The sequence below is a fragment of the Pleurodeles waltl genome, chromosome 5 (genome assembly GCF_031143425.1).
Source record: "Pleurodeles waltl isolate 20211129_DDA chromosome 5, aPleWal1.hap1.20221129, whole genome shotgun sequence".
Taxonomy (NCBI): domain Eukaryota; kingdom Metazoa; phylum Chordata; class Amphibia; order Caudata; family Salamandridae; genus Pleurodeles; species Pleurodeles waltl.
Window position 1 is genome coordinate 195185611 of NC_090444.1, and position 24756 is coordinate 195210366.

Genomic DNA, 24756 nt, shown 5'->3' on the forward strand with positions numbered 1-24756 from the left:
TCCGCACAGACTGGGTTGACTTTGACGCACAGGGATGATGCGTGGAAAATCCTGCCACACGGGACTCATGAAGTGCTTCTTTGTTTGTTGGAGAGTTGATCTTATTCCTGTGCATCAAGAACATGTATCCAAAATCAGAGACAAACACGCCCAGGCGGGAGCATCCTTTTACTAAGCTGTTCATCATCCTGGGAAAATGCTGGGGAGATGTTGCATTCCTCTACTGTATATGGGGTGGGGCTTCTAGGTCATTTTTCTTGCTTGTATTTTGTTAAATGGGAGAACACAATCTCTGGTCTCAGCAGCAGATGGCGAGAAAGAACCCACTTGACACTTTCACTACATGAGATATTGTGCTAAAAAAAAGCAAGGACGCACACACCTCCATCGAGATTTATAGATAACTTTTCAAGGTGGAAATGCAGAGAAAAAACACTTGCTTTGCCTTGACCATGCTTAAGAAATTAGGATAGTTAGTACTTTACAGAACTCTAGCTTCAACTTGGACAACTGCTTTGTTTATATCCGTAGGTGCTTCCTGTTGAGATTTAATTTCTGTGAAATGAGCATCGTGTCCGAATCAATCCTACCCTGTGTATCTATTTTGTGCAAAATGGCTACCCAACTGGAGTACTGTCTACTGACTAATTAGTAAATGCTACCTCGTTGGGTAAATGTATAGTGCATCTCCTACACTACAGCTGTGTAAAGGACACAGAGTTAATGTCTTCAGTGACCTTGTGTGTCTGTAACTTTGCCAATGTGATTTTTCCTCAAGCGTCTTCATCAGATAAGTTGAACTGCAGATAAAACACACTTGGATGATTTGAACTTTACAGAAGTAAGTGTTTCTCTATTTGGTGCAGATGTATTCGTATTCTGTTGCATCAAGAACGTGTGTCCAAAAACTGATGTAAACACGCTCAGGGGGCCTTTTAGTAAGCTACCCATCATCCTGGGAAAAGGGCGGGAAGACATTGCATACCACTAATGTATATTGTTGGGGAAATAGGTAGGGCTTTTAGGTCATTTTACATACTGGCAGTTTTTAAAAAGAGAGCACAACCTCTGATTTAAGAAGGTAATGACAAGAAAAACACCTTCGTCACAGTCACTATATGAGATGTAGCGCTCGAAAAAAGTAAGGAGGCAAACACCTCTATCAAGGTTTCCAGATTACTTTTCAAGATGGAAGTGCTGAGAAAAAACACTTGCTTTGACTTGACCATGTGGAGGAAATTAGGATGATTAGTACTTCACAGAAGTGAAGCTCAACTTGGGCACCTGCTTTGGTTATATCTGTAAGTGCTTACTGTTGATGTTTAATTTATGTTAAATGAGCATTGTGCCAGAATGAATCCTGCCCTGCGTATTCATCTCCTTCATTTTTTAAATTATTGTTAGGACTGCGGGGGAGCCTCAAGGCATTGCTCCCAAATGCAGGGAGCTGCTGGAAATGCAACTCCCTGCATGCGGGAGCAATACTTTCATCTCTTTACCTGCCCACATGTCAGCGGGCAGGGAAAGAGATTAAAACTCTGCTTCCAGCAAACATGAGCATTTTCACAGCTCCCAGCCTCCCACTGTCACAGTTCCCGCCAAGCAAAAGCAAACAGCTATCTCCCGAGGGTGGGGAGATAGCAGGAGCCAGACCTGAGTGGTGGCAGTCCCCAGGGCCATATATGGCTCAGGGAGGGGTGGTCCCTGGGGCTGAATATGGCCCAGGAGGGAGGCCACACGCCCCCCCCCCCCTCATTTAAAAATGTTAAATGCCCCTGGGAGGTGGTGGGCCCCGGGGTTGAGATCTGATTGGCTGTCAACACTTCAGCCAGGAAGTGTTGGAAACCATCTTGGACTCAGCTTCAGTCGAGTCCTAGAAAAAATGTAAAACGAAACAAGAAAAGGGGACAGGCTAGAGACACCTTGACCCCTTAGCTCTAGTATTGGGGTCCCAGAGGAAACCCACCAGGGCAAAAAAGCATTTTTTTAAAAAATGTTGTTGAAAATCACAGCAGATCCGCCATATTTGGTGGAATTTAAAACAAACAAAAAAAAACAAGGATGGGCTCCTACGCTGGTTTTGAATAGAGCTGAGGGCATTTTTTTTTTTAAAGGGGAGGGGCGCACAGGGCTCTCCTCCTGAGGATCCCCGGGGGTAATTTAAAGCTTGGAGGAGGCTGTGTGGCTTCCCTCATGCAGCTATTAATGGCCCCAGGGCCAGCTCCTCCTGTGTCTGAGTGTCCACCCCCAGGAATTAGCTGTTTTCTCTGACTTGCCGGGAGCTTTGACAGCTCTCGCCAAGTCAGAGCAGATACTCTGCTTCCAGTGGGCGAAAGCTGTCAAAATGCTCCCACCCCCTGGAAGCAGAGGATGCATCTCTTTCCTTGCCCGCAGAGATGCAGAATCGCTTTTGCAGACAGGGAGCTGCATGTTTAGTAGCGCTCTGTGTGCAAAAGCAGTGGCGGCTCCCACAGGAGGCGAGAAGCAGGCTGGGTGACCGCGGGGGCCTTGAAGCTCCCCCGATGGTCCCATTGCACCCAGGAGAGATGGCTGGGCCCCAGAGGATGGGGTCCTCAGTGCCAAATTCGGCTCAGGCAAGGGGGCCGTATGGCCCCCTCCTCTGTTGAGTGAATGCCAGGCCCCTAGAGTCAATGGGTTTCCCTTCAAGTATGCAAATGTACAAATCCCCCCGTTTGGCCCCATACTGCCCATCTTAGTAGTATGCAAAGGACTTCCTGCCTTTTACCAGGATGATGGACAGCTTACCAACAGGTCCCCCAGTGCATTTCCTGACAATTTTAGTGGTGCATTCTTGATGCTGAGGAAATTGAGGACTTCCCCACAAAACAAATAGCACGTTATGTAGCTAAGAGAAAGGACCCCGGTTTGGTGTAGATTTAAGTCTTTGTAGTCTTGTTGGCCTCTCTATTGCAGGATTCATGTTATCACAGAATTCTGGGGAAAGACACACGAGGAACAATCACATTGCTAAATGCACTCGGGGTCACCTGGAGACATTTCCTTGTTGTCCATTATGCAGCTGTAAGTGTATAAAATGCACTAGACATTGATCCAATGAGGTCAAACTAACAAGCAAAAAATACTTCCGTTCGATAAACAGGCAGGTGCAGATCCTTTGTGGTCAAGTCACTCATGCAGCTAATGATGCACCCACACAGACACTCACAGAACCACTCAGTCTCACGCACCCACTTACAGACCCACTCAGAAACTCATGCACTCACTCACAGATGCACTCAAAGCCTCATACTCTCACTGACAGACCTACCCAGACACTCACACACCCACTTGCAGATCCACTCAGAGGCTCACCCTCTCACTCACAGGCCCACTTGAAGACTTGCGCACCCAGAGACCCACATACTTACTCAAAGACGCACTCAGAGGCTCATGCACCCACTCACAGACCCACACAGAGACTCATGTACTTACTCAGAGACCCACACAGACTTTCACACACGCACTTACAGAGACACTCTCACACCTAGAGAATCCCTCTCACACCTACTCTTACCCAGTCAGACACTCTGACATTCACTCTCACACCCACATAGACCCTCTCACATCCACTCTCTCACCCAGAGACACCCTCTCACACCTATTCTCATACCCAGAGTGACAGGCCCTGCAGCCATTTGAGATGTCATTAGTGATGTTATCAGTGATGTCACTGACCAAGTCATGAGTGATGTAAGATGCGAGTTCCTAAGCAGTGCATTACGGGAGTGCAAGTTATAGTTAGCTCAGGTAATGTCCTTGTCCCTTGTTTTTGTTCAGTGAATTTCTAAGTTTTTTTTTAAATTCTATTTCCTAACTATAATGTCCCTGTAACCTTTGGTTATTTCAGTGACTATCTATATATTTATATATTACCTAGTGGTGTTCGCCACTAGGTAGTTATAATTAGGACCATAGAAAAAGCATTTTTTGACTTGCCTATATCTTTGGGGCCGTTTGATGAAACTTCCCGAAATGTTCCAAAAAAAAGTGTGCTGGTGATTCTTGTTGCATACAGAAGGTTTTGGGGTGATCCGTCTAGTGGGGGCTAAAAAAAAAGGGGGGCCAAAAAAAGTTGTTTCCCAAAGGACCTTTGAACATGACTACAGCCCGAACCACTGGATGGAATTACACCAAATTTGGCAGTAAACTGGCTTTGGGTACGCAGAATATGCTTTCACTTATTTGGTGTAAATCTGTTCAGTAGTTTTTGAGACATTTAGGGAAATTCAAATTTGTATATCTCTCGCCGCAGCAACTGCATGATTATTTCAAGAATATTTTACAGAAATTCACAAATTTTTGCAAATGCACGTGTAAAAAGAAGCCCTGTAAATGGCTAACTGCAACCTAACTAGAAAGTTGCCACCGCCATTTTATTTCACTGCACACAGTCCCCAGGGATAAAAATCCTAATTGAAAGTGGCATAGGGGTCAGGGTTAAATTATGGGTTTAAAATAATTTTGCACCATCATGTGCGATATTCATGAATTTTTGCCAATGTTCGTGAATTATTCGCAAAATGTTCGCAAATGTGAAAAAATTAGAAAGACAATCATGCACCCACTCAGTCCCACTCACGGATAGGATGAGAGAAATAGACCCTGAGAGAAATAGACAGCCAAAGGCCGTGCGTGGCGAAGGATTGAGTGGTTGTAATGACTTGGCTGCAAGACTTGGCTTGAGGCTAGATCTTGCGACCATCCCCCACCACGCACGTCCAACGGCCATGCGCGGCTGTGTTTGGAATAACGTATAGTAATTAAAATTAGTTTACGTTAAGAAAACAGAGAAATTCACTAAAAAAACAAAGGTTACAGGGACATTATAGTTAGGTTCTGAATTTACTCGTATAAAACCATATAAATTAAGCAGTTATAGTTAGAGTAACTATAATTTGCGCCTTCTCCATGCACAGCTAATTACTCCACATATTATATCATTGATGACATCTTCTGTGGCATCTTAGATATTATCACTGCAACATTTGCAATCAAATTATTTATAAGAAAACTGTGCATGGCAAGGGCACGAGTTATAGTTACCTTAGGGTGCGAATTATTGTTCCTTGAAAGAACTAACTGTTGCTGCTGAATTTCTATGGCTTTGTACAAGTAAATTCAGAACCTAAGTATAATATCCCTGTAACCTTTCTTTTTTTTCAGTGAATGAATATAATCCTAGTATGTCATGGCAGTGTGTCTCTTTATTTACTAGTGTTGTGACTGCTAAACCTTTGCTAGTGGTGGAATATTCACATCTCTTTGCTATCACGATCTGTGGGCTGCAAGTTATGTCTTGACATAGCACAGTCAGGAGTAACCTGTGGCTTAGTGGTCAAAGTCACAGACCTTCCACTCAGAGTTGAGGGTTCGACTTCAGGTGTATGCGTAGTCATTTTCCTCCTTGAATTTCTTTTCAAATGTGTTAGACCTGACATGCCTTAGGGTGGTCACCCCTAACTTTTTGCCTGCCTCCCTCCACTTTTTGGACCCTGTTTTGCTGGCTTTTAGACTTTGCGCACTTTACCACTGCTAACCAGTGCTAAAGTGCCTATGCTCTCTCCCTTTTTAAACATGGTAACTTTGGATCACACCTGCTTGGACTATTTAATTTACTTATAAGTCCCTAGTAATGTGCACTATATGTGCCTAGGGCCTGTAGATTAAATGCTACTAATGGACCTGCAGCACTGGTTGTGCCACCCACTTAAGTAGCCCCCTTAACCTTGTCTCAGGCCTGCCATTGCAAGGCCTGTGTGTGCAGTTTCACTGCCACTTCGACTTGGCATTTAAAAGTACTTGCCAAGCCTAGAACTCCCCTTTTTCTACATATAAGTCACCCCTAATGTGTGCCCTAGGTAACCCCTAGAGCAGGGTGCTGTGTGGGTAAAAGGCAGGACATGTACCTGTGTAGTTATATGCCCTGGTAGTGTAAAACTCCTAAATTCGTTTTTACACTACTGTGAGGCCTGCTCCCTTCATAGGCTAACATTGGGGCTGCCCTCATACATTGTTGAAGTGGCAGCTGCTGATCTGAAAGGAGCAGGAAGGTCATATTTAGTATGGCTAGAATGGTAATACAAAATCCTGCTGACTGGTGAAGTTCGATTTAATATTACTATTCTAGAAATGCCACTTTTAGAAAGTGAGCATTTCTTTGCACTTAAATCTTTCTGTGCCTTACAATCCACGTCTGGCTGGGCTTGGTTGACAGCTCCTTGTGCATTCACTCAGACACACCCCAAACACAGGGTACTCAGCCTCACTTGCATACATCTGCATTTTGAATGGGTCTTCCTGGGCTGGGAGGGTGGAGGGCCTGCTCTCACACAAAGGACTGCCACACCTCCTACTGGGACCCTGGCAGACAGGATTGAACTGAAAGGGGACCTGGTTCACTTCTTAGCTACTCTTTGAAGTCTCCCCCACTTCAAAGGCACATTTGGGTATAAAACAGGGCCTCTGCCCTAGCTCATCAGACACTTGCTCGAGAAAAAACCTGAACCAGAAACTACATCCTGCCAAGAAGAACTGCCTGGCTGCTCAAAGGACTCACCTGTCTGCTTTCAACAAAGGACTGCTGCCTTGCTGTTGGCCTGCTGCCTTGCTGAACTCTTGTCTGGCTGTGAAAGTGCTCTCCAAGGGCTTGGATGGAGATTGCCTCCTGTTCCCTGAAGTCTCAGGACCAAAAAGACTTCTCTTTTTCACTTGGACGCTTCGTGCGGCGAAATTTTCGACGCATAGCTTGTTCCGCGATGAGAAAAACGCTGCACATCGACGCGACGCCTTCGGGACGACCGGAACTTCGACGCACGGCCTCGCAAGGACAACGCCGCCCGACCTCCAGAGGAGAAATCGACGCGACGCCTGCCGTGAGAGCGAAACTTCGACGCACAGCCCCGCAGAACGACGCGCAGCCGGAAAACAAGCAGGAGAATCCACGCACAGACCCGGGACATCTGGTAATCCCCGCGACCCACAAAAAGAGACTGTCCGCGTGCCGGAAAACGACGCACGACTTCCCCGCGTGAAAAATAACGACGCAAGTCCGTGTGTGCAGGGGAGAAATCGACGCACACACCATTTTTCCACGTATCTCTTCCTCTGCGGCCCTCTGCGGAGATTTTCAACTCCAAACCAGGTACTTTGTGCTTGAAAGAGACTTTGTTTGCTTTTTAAAGACTTAAGACACTTTATATCACTTTTCATTGATATCTTTACAAATTCACATTTCAACTTTATTCGTTTTGACCTACAATTATCCTGATAAATATTATATATTTTTCTAAACACTGTGTGGTGTATTTTTGTGGTGCTATATGGTGGTATTGTATGATTTATTGCACAAATACTTTACACATTGCCTTCTAAGTTAAGCCTGACTGCTCGTGCCAAGCTACCAGTGGGTGGGCACAGGCTAATTTTGGATTGTGTGTCACTTACCCTGACTAGAGTGAGGGTTCTTGCTAGGACAGAGGGTAACCTGACTGCCAACCAAAAACCCCATTTCTAACAAAATGCAAATGTTGAAGCCTCATACTGAGAGGTGATCTCACTCTTTTTAATTGACAAAAACATTTCTCTTTTCAATTTATCCAGAAATATCTCCTTCTAAGTATATCACCCATCAAAGCCTAAAAACCGCTCTCTCTCCCTCTCACTCTTTCTCTCTCTTTCAATATTTCTCCCACTTACACATCCACTCATACCCTCAAGCATTCACTCACAGACGCACTCAGACTCTCACACACCCACTCACAGACCCACTGACACCCTCATGCACCCATTCACAGACCTTCCCAGACACTGACGCACCCACTAAGACACTGATGCAAACACTCTCACACTCACTCTCACATCCCCAGATGCACCCTCTCACACTTTTTCTCACAATCAGAGAGACAGGCTGCGGCCAATTTCCGCCACGTACGACTAAAGGGCCATGCGCAGTGTAGGATTGGGTGGTTAGGGAGGTTGGCCGCAAGGTCTGGTTGCAGGCCAGGCCTTATGGGCAAACCCTGCTGCACACGGGCAAAGGCCGTGTACAATGAAAGGTTTGATGCTTATGGGGGGTTGGTCTCAGGGCCTGTGGCCAACCACCACCTCACATGGCCAGAGGCTTTGCGCAGCAATGGTTGGATTTATGAATATTAATGAAAATTACTATACCTTAAAAAAAAAAAAATAGACATTCACTGAAAAAAAACAAAGGTTACAGGGATGTTACAGTTAGGAAATAGAATTTTACAAAACATAGAAATTCACTGAAAAAAACAAAGGTTACAGTGATGTTATAGTTAGACTCACATGTTAAACACAATTAACTCTAACAAGTGAATTTCTATAGTTTTTTATCTCAAGTAACTGTAACTCGTGCCCTAAGGTAACTAAAACTTGTCCCTGTAACCAACGTCCATGTAACCCTTTAGTTTTTTCAGTGAATTTACATATAGGTGTGTGTGATTGCAATCCCTCCAGAAATTTGAACCACTGTATGATGGGGAGAAATAGGTACACCATTTGGAGAAGGAGAAAATATGAAGTACAAAATGTCTTGTCCCTTTTCGCACTCCTGTAATACTGATGCAGTAGTTTTCCCTTAGTAGAACTGAAGCATTGCACAATTAAAACTAAAGATTACACTCTAGAACATTGGAACTCCAGGCAACCTTTCTATTCGAAACTAGCAGAGGAGAATGCGATTAAATCAAATATGGCCCATGTAACAGGGACGTCTACAGATGGATGAAAATAAAAGACAAATAGATCTGTTGTGTGAGTGTCTTGCCTTGTTAGTTTTACTTGCTTGTACCTTGCATGTTTACAATTACAGTAACTAATCATATATATGAAACTTGAGTACCAAAACGGCTGTAAATTGTAATCACAAATCAAATTTATTTTTTGGGAAACAGAGGTAACAGTTGTTTTTCTTTCTTGTAGGTCTTCAGAGCTTCATCGATATTGGTTTGTCACCTTACACCTTATACTCGTACCACATCGAGACAAGCAATGTGCATAGCATCACCAGAAGTTTACCAGTGACACTTCGCACACGGGCCGGGGCCCCACCTGGAACCATTAATTTAATCCATGTCAGCCCTGCTGGGCCACGCTTCTCTTCATTTCATTGGACAGTTCCATCCAATGCCTCGGGGCCAATAGAGAAATACATGCTAATTTGTTATTCTGCAGCGTGGACCGAGCCGCGCGTGCTGTATGACGGCATAGAGACCGCAACAACTGTGTTACACCTGGCTCCTTTCACGAAGTATAATTGCTCGGTTCATGCTTGTACCAGCGGGGGGTGTTTGCGGAGCCATCCGGTGACGGTAATGACAGCCCAAGCTGCCCCCGAAGGCCAGCGCCCCCCAGTCATAGAAAACATCAGCTCAACAGATCTTCTCTTGACCTGGTCTCCTCCCGCCAAAGCAAATGGTAGGATTTTATGTTATTTATGTTGCTTTAGCTCGATAATTAAAAAGCAATTTATTTTTGCTTCAAACACTGCTGACAATATCTTGGCCATAGGGTCAAGTGCATTTCTTTTCATCTAGTCAAAAATTCAATAAATGCAAATCAGCCTGAAGAACATTCTGGCACATCTTTGCTCTTATGACATCTGCTGTGACAAGACTCATGTTTTATGTGAACATCACTTATGTTGTGCATTCTTCTGGACTGTTAAAAAGACAGTTTTATACCATACACACATTGAGCGCCTGGCATGATATACGCGCAAACTGACAAAAAAGCTAAATAAAAGATGTTGAATAACTCAAGAGATTATTAAGAGAGTTGGGCATGCTCATTATGCACATAACTAATTATGTGAATGCATTTGCAGTATTAATTATACTATGTTCCAATGATACAAGGCAAGACTGCCTGATTACGCGGTGCTCCAAATTAGCCTTGCAGTTTATCATCACAAGCCACGGAATCACAGGACGCTCAGACCCATCAGTCTGAGATGTCTGACAGTGAGAAACTGCAGAAATTCCGCAGTTTTTTTCTTCACGAACCTATTTAAACACTCGGTTGATCCGACTTGCCTAAGCTTTGCATATGCAAGAGGTAAACGAGCCATGTTAAAGTGAAATGCAAAACAAAAATGGTTTTCTAAAGACCTGAGATTTTCAAACTGTGCTTTTTTTGCATGGCCAGAGCTATTTTAGCTACTTTGTTCATAGTAGTGTGTGTATTTTTTCGTCTCCAGCGTCTGTGCGGCACTAAAGAGTGGGGTCATGAAACCGCTTCGAATATTTCTCAGTTAGAAGCATGGGTTTGCCTCTTTTGGTCTCTGATCAGGGCATTGTGAAAATAAGGCTATAAGGTGAAGAAATGTCATATTAACTGAATGTACTTTAGACAAAGCAATCATAAAAAAAGTGGTGGCACTCGCTCCTGCTGGGATCCAGCGTATATGTTCATGATACGACCAGACACGTGTTTGCTTCATTCCATATCCATAGCCGTCCTTTTCCCCACAGCCTCTCTCTGCGTTTTTTCTTTTAAGCATTCAGCAGAGGTGGCACAGTGTAGCCTTCAAATCCCTCAAAGAGCTAAATCGCATGACTGCTCTTTGCCGGTTAGAGAGGGACACAGAACCCTTGTCACCAAAGTGAAAAGTGGCAAACCATCACAAAACGCAGTTTGAAATGTTTTGGTAATGCACCGTTTTGCAAGTACCTAAGTTTATCACTTTAAGAACAACTTGCAACAAGTGCATTTTAAAGAACGTGGCACCAGTAGGAGTTCCTGCTGAGTGTGGAATTAAGGGATGCCCATTAGCAAACCGCAATATTCAGATCTGTTATCTTTCCTAAATAAACAATCACTGATGATAATAAAATATTGCCCCTTTCAGAATGAGGCCAGACAACTAAAACGTGACGGTTAGAGATCCTTGAACCAGTGCTTCTTAACCTTTGGGTTTCCTGGGCCACCATTCCTTTGTTTTTGCTGATTGGTGCCATCACGGAAGGGGCACACACATACATAAATCAGCCTTTGCCCCTCTCCCATACGGAGCAGCCCAGACCAAAGTACCATCCCCTATCAGAGTAAGATCTGCAAACTCAGATTCATTTCTGGCTTACCCTGGTTATTGGGGGAACACTTTGAGTCCCTACATGGTTACCTTGCATCTGCTTCTGGGCGTGCAACTCCTAGCCGAGACTCTTTGTGAAGAACAAGTGAGGGCAAAAAATGCCTCAGAATTCAGCTCAGCAGTATTCCATGCCTTCACTTTTATCTTCCTTGTGAATTATGGAAAGGTACCTGTTACATGCAAGTGGGTCTCTGGCATCAATTGGTCCTTGCATCTGAAGAAACTGTCTCTTGCAAACTTTTCTTGTTATTTAAGGTGCTGCATATGATCTTTTGCTTTTAACCATTTTGTGGTTAGTTAACTTAAATTCCATAGGTGTTTGTTTTAAAAAATGACTTTTATACAGAACACACATTTAAATAACCCACATTTTGACACTTTAGCAAACTGAATGCTCAAAATACAATAAGAAATTAAGATTGCCATCCTTAAAACATTTGGCTTGCCTTATTCTCGTACTGATCAATGTCACAAGTTCACACCTCACAAAGTAGTTAAGTTGTGCCAAAAACCGCAGTGAGTGGTGCAATGACAATTGTGTGGCCAGAAGACAGGCAGAAAAGAAGTAATTGTAAATTATTATACCACAAAAACTGAGCCCACCCTTCAGTCTTCCCGGAGCTTAACTAGTGGCACAAGAGTAGGGAGGGAATTTATAGCTATAAGACACTGAAGCTTCTGTTATTGACCAACCAGGACCGGCAAAGCACCAGCATTTAAAAGATGTTCTTGTCCGTTGGGTGGTTTTAAGACTTCTTTATAATTCCCTCTTATATTTGAGCTTCTTTCCTAAAGCCACGTGTCATGATATTGGGACAAAATAATCCAAGCCTGGTTCTTTTGAACATGGAAATCGTACACAAATTGTGGTAATCCATTTATATGTGAGGTAGGCAGAAGCGGCCACTGCGAATCTCAAAGGGAGGGGTGGGCGGGGAAGGGCTGAGGACGCGGACAGGGCAAAAATTAAAAAAATAATATTAAAAAAACAATTTACCTTCATGGATGCAGCCGGCCATCTTGCACTCCTCTTCTCTTCTGGTGTCCTAGCATTCACTGGGACACCAGCACAGGCTCCCTAGCAATCCTAGTGCTGCTTTCATGCTAAACCTAGCATGAAAGCAGCATCAGGATTGGTTTGAGCGGCTTGGTCTGCTGCTCAGACATAACACTGTGATCTGTGCAGTTTCATCTGCCCATCCTCAACAGCCAGGTTGGAGACCTAAGACCACCCACCAAACATATGTGCACTTAGGTGCATTCTCTCCTCCTCCCTCTCCTCTTTACCCCCTTCCGCGGCCCAGCCCAGCTCCTCCCTGCACATGCTGCTGGCTGAGCCAGCAGCTGTAAAAAAAAAAAAAAAAGAAAAAGGTAACTGAACATTTTTATTTTACAGTTCCTGGCTCTTAGCCAGAGGGGTGATGCTCCTTTGCCAGATAACCGTAGCTGGAACTTTGTTTCTAAGCACTACAGTTCCATTTATTCTTTAAAAATTCATATCTCAATTTCTACTTATCGGTTTTCTGACAGTTTTTTTTTTTTTCATTAAAATAAGCTAAATACTTTACACTTTGGCTCCTAAAATAAGCCTGCCTGTTCTGTGCCAAGTTACCAGAGGTTGAGCACAGGTTAATTTATGGTGTGTATTTGTCTTATCCTGACTAGGAATGTGGTTCTTGCTTGGACAGGGGCCATACCTCTGCTTTTACACCTTGCATCCTTAGAGTGGTCTGACCCCAGAGTTTTTGCCTTTCATCTCCTGTTTTTCGCTGTATCTCTTTGTTGGTCTTAGAACTCTGAGCACTTTAGCACTGCTGACTAATGCTAAAATGTATGTGCCTCTCCCCTAAACATTGTAACATTTGTGTATCTACAATTGACATATTTAATTTACGTGTAAGTCCGTTATAAAGTGGTATACCACATACCCAGGGCCTGTAAATGAAATGCTACTAGTGTGCCTGCAGCACTGAATGTGCCACCCACTTACATAGCCCTGTAAATATGTCTTAGGCCTGCCGCTGCATAGCGGGTGAGTGTAGTTTCACTGCCACTTTGAGAAGGCATTTGAAACCTCTTGCCAAGCCTTAAACTGCCCTTTGATTACATATGCCACCTCTATGGTAGACCCTAGGCAGCCAATAGGGCAGGATGCTATATAAGTAAAAGACAGGACCTCTACTTTTAAGTTTTACCTGTCCTGGTAATGAAAAACTTCCCAACTCATTTTTCTTTACTTTAAGGCCTGCTCCTCTCAGGCCAGCACTGGAAATTCTTTCATATGCTTTTAAGCTGTAATTCCTGATCAGAAAGTAGCAGCTGCATCATGTTTCATATAATTGGAATGGTAATGATAAATCCTCTTTACTGGTAAGGATGGATTTATTAATACTATTTTAGAAATGCCTCTTTTAGAAAGAGTGAATTTCTCTGCTCTCACTCCTCTGTGTGCCTGGCAGCCAGTCTCTAATATACATCTGGTCCGAGCTAGGTGAGACTTACATTTGTGCATTCCGCCAGACACCCACAACACAGAACACTCAACTGCATCTGCATTCATATGCATACTGATGGGTTCTCTTTGGCAGGGAGGATGGGAAGGGAACACACTCACACTTCAACAGGGAAGTGTCTGTCTCCATGCAAAGGAATGATTACCCCCGTATGATAGTCTGGAGCCAGGGCTGAGATGAAAGGGGAACTTGTGCATTTTAAGGAGCTGCTTCGAAGTCACCCCCACTTCCAAGGCACTTTTGGGTATAAGTACTGGGGTTTTCATCCTAACAAATCAGATCCCTACTAGACTTTAGAAGAACTCTGCTGTAGTAAAGACTGCTGTGTTGTAAGGATTGCCACTCTGCCTGGATTGACTCTTTCAAGGAACTGCTTCTCTGCATTGCTGAGCTTGCCTGCTGATCTGTGCCTTGCTGAGAGCAAGGACTGGACCCATCCTGTTAACCTAGAATGTCTTCAAGGGCTTGCTGAATGCCCCCGTTCTTCTGCAGTTTCAGGGACACCAAAGACTGCTTTCAACTCTCCTCGTGCTGCTGGGCTCTGTCATCTGAGAGTCCTACCTTTGCCTGTGATGCCCCTCTCGAATCCTGGGCCTCAGAAGTAGGTTCTGCAGCTAATTCCTGCAAAAACCAATGCATTGCCTGGAGTGCATGTAAAATTTTGCTACATCGTTCCTTTGATGCCAATGCAGAAGCTACTTGACAACAGCAGATTCCAAGCCTGCACGGCTTGACGATGACGCGTCACATTCACGCCAATGAAGCCTAAGGACAACACAGTGACCCGACTGAGTGGAAATACGGATGCATTGTGCCTTCAACATCGATGCTTTGCTCCATCAAAGGTACTGTTTCCACGGACACTGCGTGGGTTCTGTAGCCGGCCTACCCTCCATCACGGTTGGCCTGAACTTTGGATTTGCACCGGTCCCTCACACCGTCAAGTAACCTTTTGACCGCTAGTGACTTCTAAGCACTTTTTCACAATTAATCTTTAAAAATTCATCTCAAAGTCTGCTTATTGGATGTTTGTCATTTTAGTCTTGTTTTACTCAGATAAATAATCTCTATTCTAAACTGGTGTGGAGTCTCTTTGTGGTGTTTTCATTGAGTTACTATATAGTAAGTGAGTTGCACAAATACTTTACACATTGCTTCTTAAATTAAGCCTGACTACTCTGTGCCAACCTACTAGAGAGAGTGACTACAGGTTAATTAAGGAAGTGTAACTTACTTACCCTACCTAGAATTGTGGTCTATACTTGGACAAGGTGCAAACCACAGCAAACTAAAGACCTAATTTCTAACATCTGCTATCCAAAAACCCAATTTCTAACTTTTTGTTTAATGTCATCTACTTGGCTTTTGAAAATATTACAACAACATACACCAGATGGCCACTCTAATAAAGATGTGCAGTGGTTTTGAAACCAGAGCTTCACTAATATTTTTGCTTGTGATGTTAATTTTGTTGAGTCAATTGAAATATTTAATGCTCCTCTTTAAGTAAATGAGGTCTTGTAGTGACTTGAGGCTCAAATAACAATGCATATTTGGTTTGTAAATGTTAATTAGATGAAGACACAATAGCACACAAGTATTTTGGCATCTACATAGGGGGTTCTTGTTTGAAGAATTAAAGATGTAGGAAGGAAATGTGTGACAAAAAACACAAGTGTCCGCACATTCAGATCAAAAGGCAAAACTCCTAAAGTACATGGTAAGTAAAATATAGTCTGAAAAGTAGGCATGTCAAATACCTTCCCATTCAAAGGCCAAACAAGTCAGGACATCCTATGCATAGTAAATTAATATCCCAAATTAGCTTTTGAACAATAGTGCCCATCTTACTCATTATTGAAGACCTAACTTTGTGGTAGTCTTTTTAGTGTCTGGGGGAAATAGGCTTGGTTCATAGTGCTGCGCCAAAGGGTAGCATGACCTTTATCCCCTTCTTTCAACCAAGTGTGAGTTTTTTTTTGTAACGTTCTATTGGGGTGGGCAGGACTCGCAGAATTTTGCAGATTTACATAGAATCATGGAATCACAGCACTGCTCCACAGTAGGCCAGTCTCCAAGATCCCACACCATGCCTGATTTCAGGCCCAGGACTAAATAGATAGAAGAAAGCAATGCAGAAAGTTGAACTCCATGCGTCAAGAAAGTGAAATACATTCATGAGTCAGTGCTTTGTGTTAGAAGAACTTTGAAAAGACTATGAAGGTAACAACTCTACTTGTACCTATAGCTATCACATATCAAAATTATCATCCTTTATACAAGCGTGTGAAAGACCAAGTCTGTGTTATCAATTCAACCATCTTAGGAACAGACATCATCGCCTAAAACAAATAGTTATTGTACATTAATCATTCTGTCCACCCCTAACCTTCCAGTTAAATGCATCATGTCAGAAGAGCTCATAGTGTCTCTGCAGCGTGAGGTGCTCTGTTTGAAGCATAAGGTACAGACATAGCATGGGCGATTACACCAAAAGCTGCTGGCCTTTTGGTTTGTGGTTGTGCATGCGTAGTGTCAGGAGAGTGTGCAATGTCTCCTTGTCTTACAGCCCATCAATAATACCAGGTATTGAAAATAGAGAAGGCTGGTTGGATGTCTAAACTGAAGGGCAGCAGGTGAGAGAGGATTCTAGAGTTGTTTCTGACACCCCAAATCACTCAGACCAGCGGAGGCTGGGGATACTGTGATCACAGAGAGAGCTCCTCCCCATCTCGACTTTCCTCTGCTGCTGACCCCGTGCGGCACTGCCTTCTCTGTGCTCAACTCTCAGAGATTGGTCTTTGCCACCAGACTCCTTCCTCCTCCTACACCACCTCTTCTCTTCTGGAGTTGAAAGTAACCAGCACCGCCCTGGGCCTGTCCCTCACTGTGCAGCCAGAGCAAAGTCACGTCTTGGAGGCTGAAACGCACTCACACTCTACCGTCTAACACAGACAGCCATTAGACAGAGAAAACAGACAGTTAATCACAGGATTTTGAAACCCCCCTCCCCTTTAGCGAAAGCCCTAGATGAAGGACTATCAGAAGAGCAACAACATGCAAGCAGGGCGACCACAAGTAATTAGGTGGGTGCCGGTAAACTCTGCTTTGCAGCGTGGGCGTAGTCTTTGCTAAACTCAGTGCTCCAGAGTGGCAAAAATTCTGCTAACTCCGCTGATGAATCAGAGCCCACCTCTACTTTCTGTATATGGCTTAGGAACTACTTATTGTTTTTCCAAAAGGTAACATTTACACAATGCAACTATATTGCTTGAACCAGACCTGTCACTTCAGAATCATACTCCAATGTATTCCTAATTGAGCCATAGGGCCAAATGTACTAAAGCATTTTCCCATAGACACAGAATGGGTAAAATCATTTGATATATCTGGCCCATAGTCTCTAAAACAGAGTAAGGGGTACGTTATTGGGTTGTGCAATTATATGTATAGTTTTCCGGCCTTTCTTTTTCAGGTTTATGAACATTTAACTTACACAATGTTTTCAAGGGATAGTGTACAAGCATCACCATGCACATTTGACCATAAATGACTCGAGACAGTTCACAATAAAAAATAACTACAGCTTGCCAACATTGTCTATGTTTTCAGAGTGGGTATAATATTGTGTGAGGGATATGAAGCAGGCACAGTTGTTTATCAACTTAGAAACTCAATTTTGCCTATAAAGTGATTGTTTGTCTTTTTTGATTCCTTTTAGAGAGTGGTCTAATTACCTTCGAAAATCATAGATAAAATGGATTTTTGCAGCACAAGATTTCTCACCTTGAGAATTTGCAGTACAGTGGTTTCATTGGCTCCGCAATTATAAGAAAAGCAGAAACAATACAACTGGGGGCGAATTGTATATTTTATGGACATATTTCATTTAAAATTTGCATACTAATATAATCTAAGTGTCTGACTGACTCCTTCTAGAAACATTTTCTCCAATCATTTGCAGATTAAGATTCCTTTCTATATTTAGTTCATTATAGTCGGAGCATAATGAGAAGTGAAGGTGTCTCCTCGTTAAAGCCGGTCTGAGACAGAGAGGGCTTGATTTTAATTTCTGGTTTGGCCTCATCTCCACAGTCTTTTTATCTTCATGCCCTGTGCCCCATGAAGTGAGCTCTGGAAGTGCTAACTTAAGACGCCATCTCTACCACAGAAGCAGTAAAAATTTGCTTGTCACAACAACTTTAAAGGCAAGTGCCCCTTTGGCTGAAAAAACACCAGTATTTGTTGAGGTAACAATATTAAGGAGCATAACACAATAACGTACATAAAGCAGCGACACCATAAAACGTAACACAGCAAAATAAAAACAGTGCAAACAAAAAGTAACAGGAGAACCACAAATAAACAGAACATAACATTGCAGTAGTGTGGCACACAAACATCTGCCCCAGCACAAAATGCTACACAGCAAATGTGCAAAACCTTCTTGTCACACATTCTCACCTCCAGAAACTCATTTTCATAATATGGTGGTAAAATATATTTTCACAAATCAAAGACATGAAATGGCATCAGTCAATAATGTTTTGTGGTCCGGCTGCTTGATTGTTACCAGTGTGTGCATGGATCGTTTTTAGTCCAAGTCACATTGTGATTTGGATACCTTTCTTGTGAGTACTGGAAAGTGGCATAACACCAAGAAAAAGTCAGACTGCATGAATGAACAAGTAATGGACCTCGTGACAAAAACAATTCATAAAACCCTTGTTCTAACGTAGATTTGGCATTATTACAGGAATAATAATAGGAAAACCCACGGCCCTACTCCATCCTCGTGAAAAATTACTGGGAGTGCCTTCGGATTTAGGGATTAGTACTATTGTACATAAAACCCTATGTGGAATGAAATTCACTAAGGGTCACATGTACAAAGCTTCCGTTTGCAACAAGAAAAAAGCATTTTGCGAAGCACAAACCCAGTTTTGCAGTTCGGTAATCTCTTTACCAAATCGCAAAAAGGTTTTGCGAGTCGCAGTTAGGAAGGGGCATTCCCTTCCTAATAGCGAGTCGCAATGCGATATATGAATGTTTTGTGACAGTGAATGCGGTCACAAAACAATCACAGGTAGAACCAATTTGAAATTGGTGCTAACTCATTCGCAAACGGGAAGGGGATCCTATGGGCCCCCTTTACCTTTGTGAATGCATGCGAAAATATTTTTTCAGAGCAGGCAGTGGTCCCACAGACCACTGCCTGCTCTGAAAAAAAGAAAAGAAAACTTTTCATTTTTATTATTGAAATGCATTCCGTTTTCCTTTAATGAAAACAGGGTGCATTAAAAAAAATTGCTTTATTTAAAAACATTCGCAGACAAGGTGGTCTGCTGTCCCCAGCAGGCCCTCATCGCTGTGAAGTGTGGCTATACCCAATGGGGTCGCAAATTGCGACCTGCCTCATGAATATTAATGAGGTAGGTCATTTGCGACCCCATTAGGAATCTCAAACCGTGTGAATTACACTGTTGTGCATTTGGTATTGCAACTCGCAATTTGAGAATCACGAAGATTCTCAAATTATGAGTTACAATACCAAAGGTTCCTACATCTGGCCCTAAATGTTTTGTTAGATATGATATTCGTGGGTCTAATTAGGTGGAAGTTTACTTCAAGCATACCTGTTATTGGGTCCTCCATTTTCGTCCCTTTTGAAACGCATTGTAGTAAATTCCTCGTTTCGGGGATAACAAAAAGAACAGATAAAAGGAGTGACATCCAATTGTGAAAAGCGATTTCAGACACAATAAAAATTATTTATTGATGGTGGTAATTGTATGGATTATGGTGGTTTCACCATCTGAACGTGCTGATCCTCTATTGACATTGGAGAGAAAACATATCTTTTCATCTCATAATTTTCTCCAAGCAGCTGTGGTTAGTGGTCCAGGAGCCAAATGGAGGATATTGTTTTTATATTCGCAAATATCTTTCTCATCCTTGTGAGAAAATAGTCTGACCTGCTGAGCAAAACATGTACTCTACCTGCAGCAGCGTGCTATCATTTGGTTCTCCATTGTTTGTCAGTTTTCCTATCCACATCTACAATGCTACCTTACTCTGTTCCCGACAAAAGTGAGACATTCAGCTATGCTATGTTTCTGAAACAGAACCTATAGAATTAGAAGTATTTTTAATGCCAGATACTGCCATACATATATTTATTGATTTAATTGTGGCTTAGGAATTATGGTTTGCTTTTCAGAAACTAACATGTCAGACCCCAGGGAGAGGCACCATGGATCAGATAGGTTACTGGGTTTCAACCTTGGTGGTTGAGGTCGTGTGCCACTGGTGCCATAGTGCCTGTGCTGCTCTTGCCACTGGTGTTAAAGTGCCTGTCCTGCTCTGGCTCTGTAAAATGGACCAAGTACAAAGCTTTCCACTCTTAACTTTCAGCAGAAGTCACAGGCTCCTCAGGGGAGAAGTGTGTGGGGTTTGAGGGGAGACATGCAAGAGGCCAGAACTTAACAAGCAGCCAACACACTCGGTAATGTACAGCGCAGATGTTATCTTTAAGAAAAATAAAGCATTTTTTAATTTTGCAGCGAAATAGTGTACTGCTTATAATGCACGACAACATGATTGAAGACTGCTGTATTCTATCAACGAGACACTTTCACTATTTCCGTTCTCTGTAATCTTCCTTCTTCCTACTGGGTTAAGTTTCTTCTATTACCGGCCCAATCCGTCTAAGAGATTAGGCTCAGGTGCTGATCTCTTAAAAGTTCTCCCTGTTTTTTTTTTATGCAGCTCAGTTCGATTGTTATTCTTTCCTTAGTTTTAATATATCAATCTTAGTGGCCATAGTGTGTCTATTTACGTCTTTGTATCTAACAGCCCTGTGGCAGTCTAAGCCCCTGGCTGTACCTACACATCACCTTCCGCAGTTTTAGGTAGGTTGTGGACATGACTACATGCTTCAACTTCACAGAGCTGACTCCTTGCTGCAGAGCACCAGCAACAGCTTCTGCAAGCTTCACATCTGAAAAGTTTCAGAGAGGCAGGTTTCCACATCGATGCTTGCTTCTGTGGTGGGGGAGTTCTCAAGCCACTGCAAGCCAGCGCTCAGCTGAAGGGAATTGTGGCCTTAGGCCAAATGTTCTCACTGCAATGATTTCAGACAGTGGTAGACCCTCTGCCGATTGGACTCTGTACTTGATGGTAAAGCTGTCCCTTTCTGCTCCATGTCAGCAGTAGCAGCACTCAATGACTGAACCTAGGGTTCAATATGCAGTAAGTCACTTCAGACATAACTTTATACAGTTCACTTCACCAACTATATGGAGCAGCCAGAGGAAAAAAACAAGCCTCTTCTATCACGTTCTCTTTGAGTTGTCAGCTTCCTCTGGAATTCCCCTTTCTGAGAGCTCAATGGCTACTCCTCCTGGACAGTCTTTCTCCTCTGCTGGGACAGGTGCACTCCTCTCCCTCTTGTAGGAACTGCAAGCAGGAAGTCATCCATTCCATCAGAGAATCATGACTTCAGGTGACTTCCCTTCACTTCTGGGAGACTGGCTGTCAGGCACAAACCAGACCAGATTACAGTGCAGCTCTTAGGGTACACTGCAGATCACTCCTATTCTAGGCCAAGAAGCTCCAGATCCTGAATGTCACCAAAAGATGGGGCTACAGGTCCTGTTAAGACCCCATCACTGGTGATACCAGGCCCCACTCTAGTTTACTAACGCCCCTCTGCAGCATTCCAAGGGAAAAGCCTCAGCCATGGTATTGACATTCTAGATACTCTTTCCACTCTGCTTTAGCTTCTACTTATATAACACAGTGCACATCATAGTTAGATGCTGATGCACTAATTATGGAGGGTGTTGGGCGCATTCATGTTAATTTTTAAATATATATAATGCACTTCATAACTTTGAATAACTAAATATGCCTTTGGCTACTAAACCATAGCATTTATTCATCCATTTCAGATAAATATGTCGCAAATGACACTGTATATTTATCTGGCCTACATTCTATATCATCCAAATAGCAGTTGTACTTAACATTTTGTCAGCAGGCTTTTAATTCCAAGCCTAGCTACCCTAAAGCAGGACATTGGAACAAACACTAACAAACCCAATTAGGATGGCTTGCGTTTTGGGCCTAATAAATTTAAAATGCCTCATGCAGTAAAAAAACAAAAGACAACTGTTTTCTCTATAGAATGCACCTGAAAAAGTGAATTATTAGTTTTATTAGTTGGGATGGGTAGTAGTCCACCACAGGTATTATTATCACTATTTTTGTTACGTCCAGTAGAGGTTTCAGTACTTCAACCCTGAGCTCAACCCCTTGTAGTTATGGCACAGTGCAGACAGACTCGGTTTAGGAAAATGTCTAAAGCAGTTAGAAGTACCAAAACAGTTACAAAGTCAAAAACACAACACAATGAAAATTCAGCTCCATTTAGAACAAAGAAAGAATTGTTTATTGAACAAAAAGACACCAAAACAACTAAAATCCAATGAGAGGATCCAGAAATTCGATTTGTTTTACTTTGACTTTTTAAAAGAATATTGAACCAAAAGCATTAAGTGGCAAATGTGGTCATGTGGTTGTGCTTGACCAGTACCTAGGCAGTATTTAAGGCCGACCGCAATGGAGAGCGAGTTGGGTACAGACACCAGGTTCAGCCTGGTCAGACGTTTTGCCTTCTGAACTAGGCTCTGAAATGGAAGCCAAAAAATCTCAGCGGACAAGGCAACAGACTGTGGCTGAGAAGGGCTCAACAAGGTGGGATAGCGGTCAGATGAGGTCCAGCTTAGGATGTTGACTCTGGGGGGTGGAGGGAAGGTCAGAGTGGGAGAAATTTTAACAGATTCATGCCAAGGAAGGTCCCTTGTTGGCTAGATAATTGTGAAGCCTTGGCCTGGTAATGATATCTACGTTTGGACTTTGCCACTTTTCTGAAGCTTTGATTTCTCTAGGGAGCGGTAGCAAAAGAGGGCTTCACAAGGCAGGATACCTTCCCGGTGAAGTCACAGTAAAATGGATTTGCTGATGCGGAAAAGCTCAGGGTGGGAGCAACCTGAATCTTTGACTCAGAGGCAATGATCCTTCATTGGATTGATTTGGCAGGGCTGTCCCAGTAATCCAGAGGTCTTTGGAGCCAAGATTCTAAGTCCCAGGATATTCAAGAAGGTAGAAGTACACCTGACACAGCCAAGGGCCCCAGGATCTCAGGAGTAGCACTTGGGGATCAAGACTTTCAATCCAGCAGAAGCAACCAGCAGGAAACAGGGCAAATCAGTTGGAAATGGTCATCTGGTCTTTTCAGGAAACGGGCTTCTAGCACCTTGTAGGGCAGGTCCATTTGGAACCTTTCAGCTGGATTATTCAGGAAAAGTGCTTCCAGCAGCTTATTGTGTCCCTGTTACTTAAAAAGAGTCTCACCAACAGACCCTTGGAGTCCACTTCTTTGTTCTGGGAATAGGTGGGAGCAAGTCCAGCCTTTCAGGTCTTCTCATAGGTCTCAGCAGCAGGTTCAGTACTGTTCTGAAGAGAGTATCCAGGGGCACCACATTATTCCTGGAAGTAGTCTGTGGCTGGGGCTTCTTCCTGGTCCCTCTGTAACCAATAGTGGAGAACTTCCCAGGGTAACCATACACCCATTTTCAGCTGTTACTGTGTGCCCTACTGCAGCCAGCAGTGTCCCTCTCTACCTAAGAACCTAAGACTTAGATGGAAGTTCATTCCTCCCCTGTGCAGAGCTCCTGTGTCCATCCCAGAGGTGTGATGAGGGAAATGAACAACTCCTCCTCTGTGGTCACTCCAAAGCAGTTCTGGGGACAGCTCTTCTCCCACTGGGATTGGTGCCTGCCTGATCAGGTGGACTAAAGGGAAACCTGCCCTGGGGTAATCTAACATTTGCTTGAGGCAGGTTAAGCCTCTTTGAATTTAAGTTCCTGGGCACAGCCAAGATGGTCATGCGGCCAGAGGAATGGAACACCTCCCCACACCTAAGGCCCTTGGTCTCCAGGAGTTCATATCTTATCAAGTTGCTAGTCATCTTCTGGGTGACATTACAGAGCTCATGCAAATAGGCTTTAGGTTTGGAAAAGGTGATTTGCTAAAAGTCCCTTTTCTAAAATATATATTACAAATCCAACTTTACCATTGTGTTGGTTTTGTAATAAATATTTTATAAAGCCAGAGAATGAACTGTGTAGCTATTGCCTATGGAGAGATAACACTAATAAATTTAATATAGTTTCTCATTGCTTTCCTATGAAACAGCTAACCCTGCTATTTTGTAAATACGTTTGGGGCCTTGTCGCTGTAAGGATAAGTTTAACATTAAATGTGTACATGTCCTCCCTTCTAGGCACAAAGGCCTACTATAGAGTGACTTATTGATATTTAAAAGGGGGGCTTAGGTCTATCAAAAGGAGGTATTTTGACAGATTGAATGTGCAGGTTTAAAACTGTACATACAGGCTACAGTGGTAGGTCTGCTGTTATGTCTGCACTGTCACTGTATGGTTGGCTCAATGGGTGCTGCAGGTCTACACATGACATTGAAATAACAAGCTCTGTGTACACTTTGTACAATGTAGTGGGGACTAATAGGTACGTTTAATATGCCAATTAAGAGTATAGCCACCAATTGCAACATGTTTTAGATGTCAAAGCATATCCACTGGGACCTACTTAGCAGAGTCCCAGTGCACAAAACTGAAACACTATCAGCATCAGTTTCAAGAAAATAGAATGGTCACTTTCCCACAGTGCATCTATGAGATAAAGAATGAACTGCAATGCCGCACTGTTTCAAGTAGCTTTTGAATATTGAAACAGTAGGTCTTGAAGGTGACTACACTGTTAGGAAGACCTAAAAACTGACACAGCAGGGGACAACAAACTTACTTTTTTTAAAAGAGCTGCCACATTAACAATCTTGACCTTACACCTGGTGAATATTCTGGGTGTTCCAAGAGAACTGCTGTGTGTCATTTTGGGGAAAAAGAGCCATTAAACCAGTATATGATGGATCTTCAATATGTTTGAAATACTTTAGTTTTAATCTGTTTACTTTGGAGACATGTCAACTTAAAAGGAGTCCTCCCTTCTACTTAGATTTGATGT

The 24756-nt window shown here is 43.1% G+C and overlaps 1 protein-coding gene across 1 annotated transcript in view; it reads left to right on the forward strand.

The window, feature by feature from the left end:
* USH2A (usherin) overlaps positions 1–24756 on the forward strand; it is a 3586186-nt gene that overhangs the window by 949930 nt on the left and 2611500 nt on the right. Inside the window, exon 17 of the mRNA XM_069233891.1 lies at positions 8965–9459. Within this exon, the coding sequence (XP_069089992.1) occupies positions 8965–9459 (495 nt within the window). The remainder of the gene's footprint in view (positions 1–8964; positions 9460–24756) is intronic.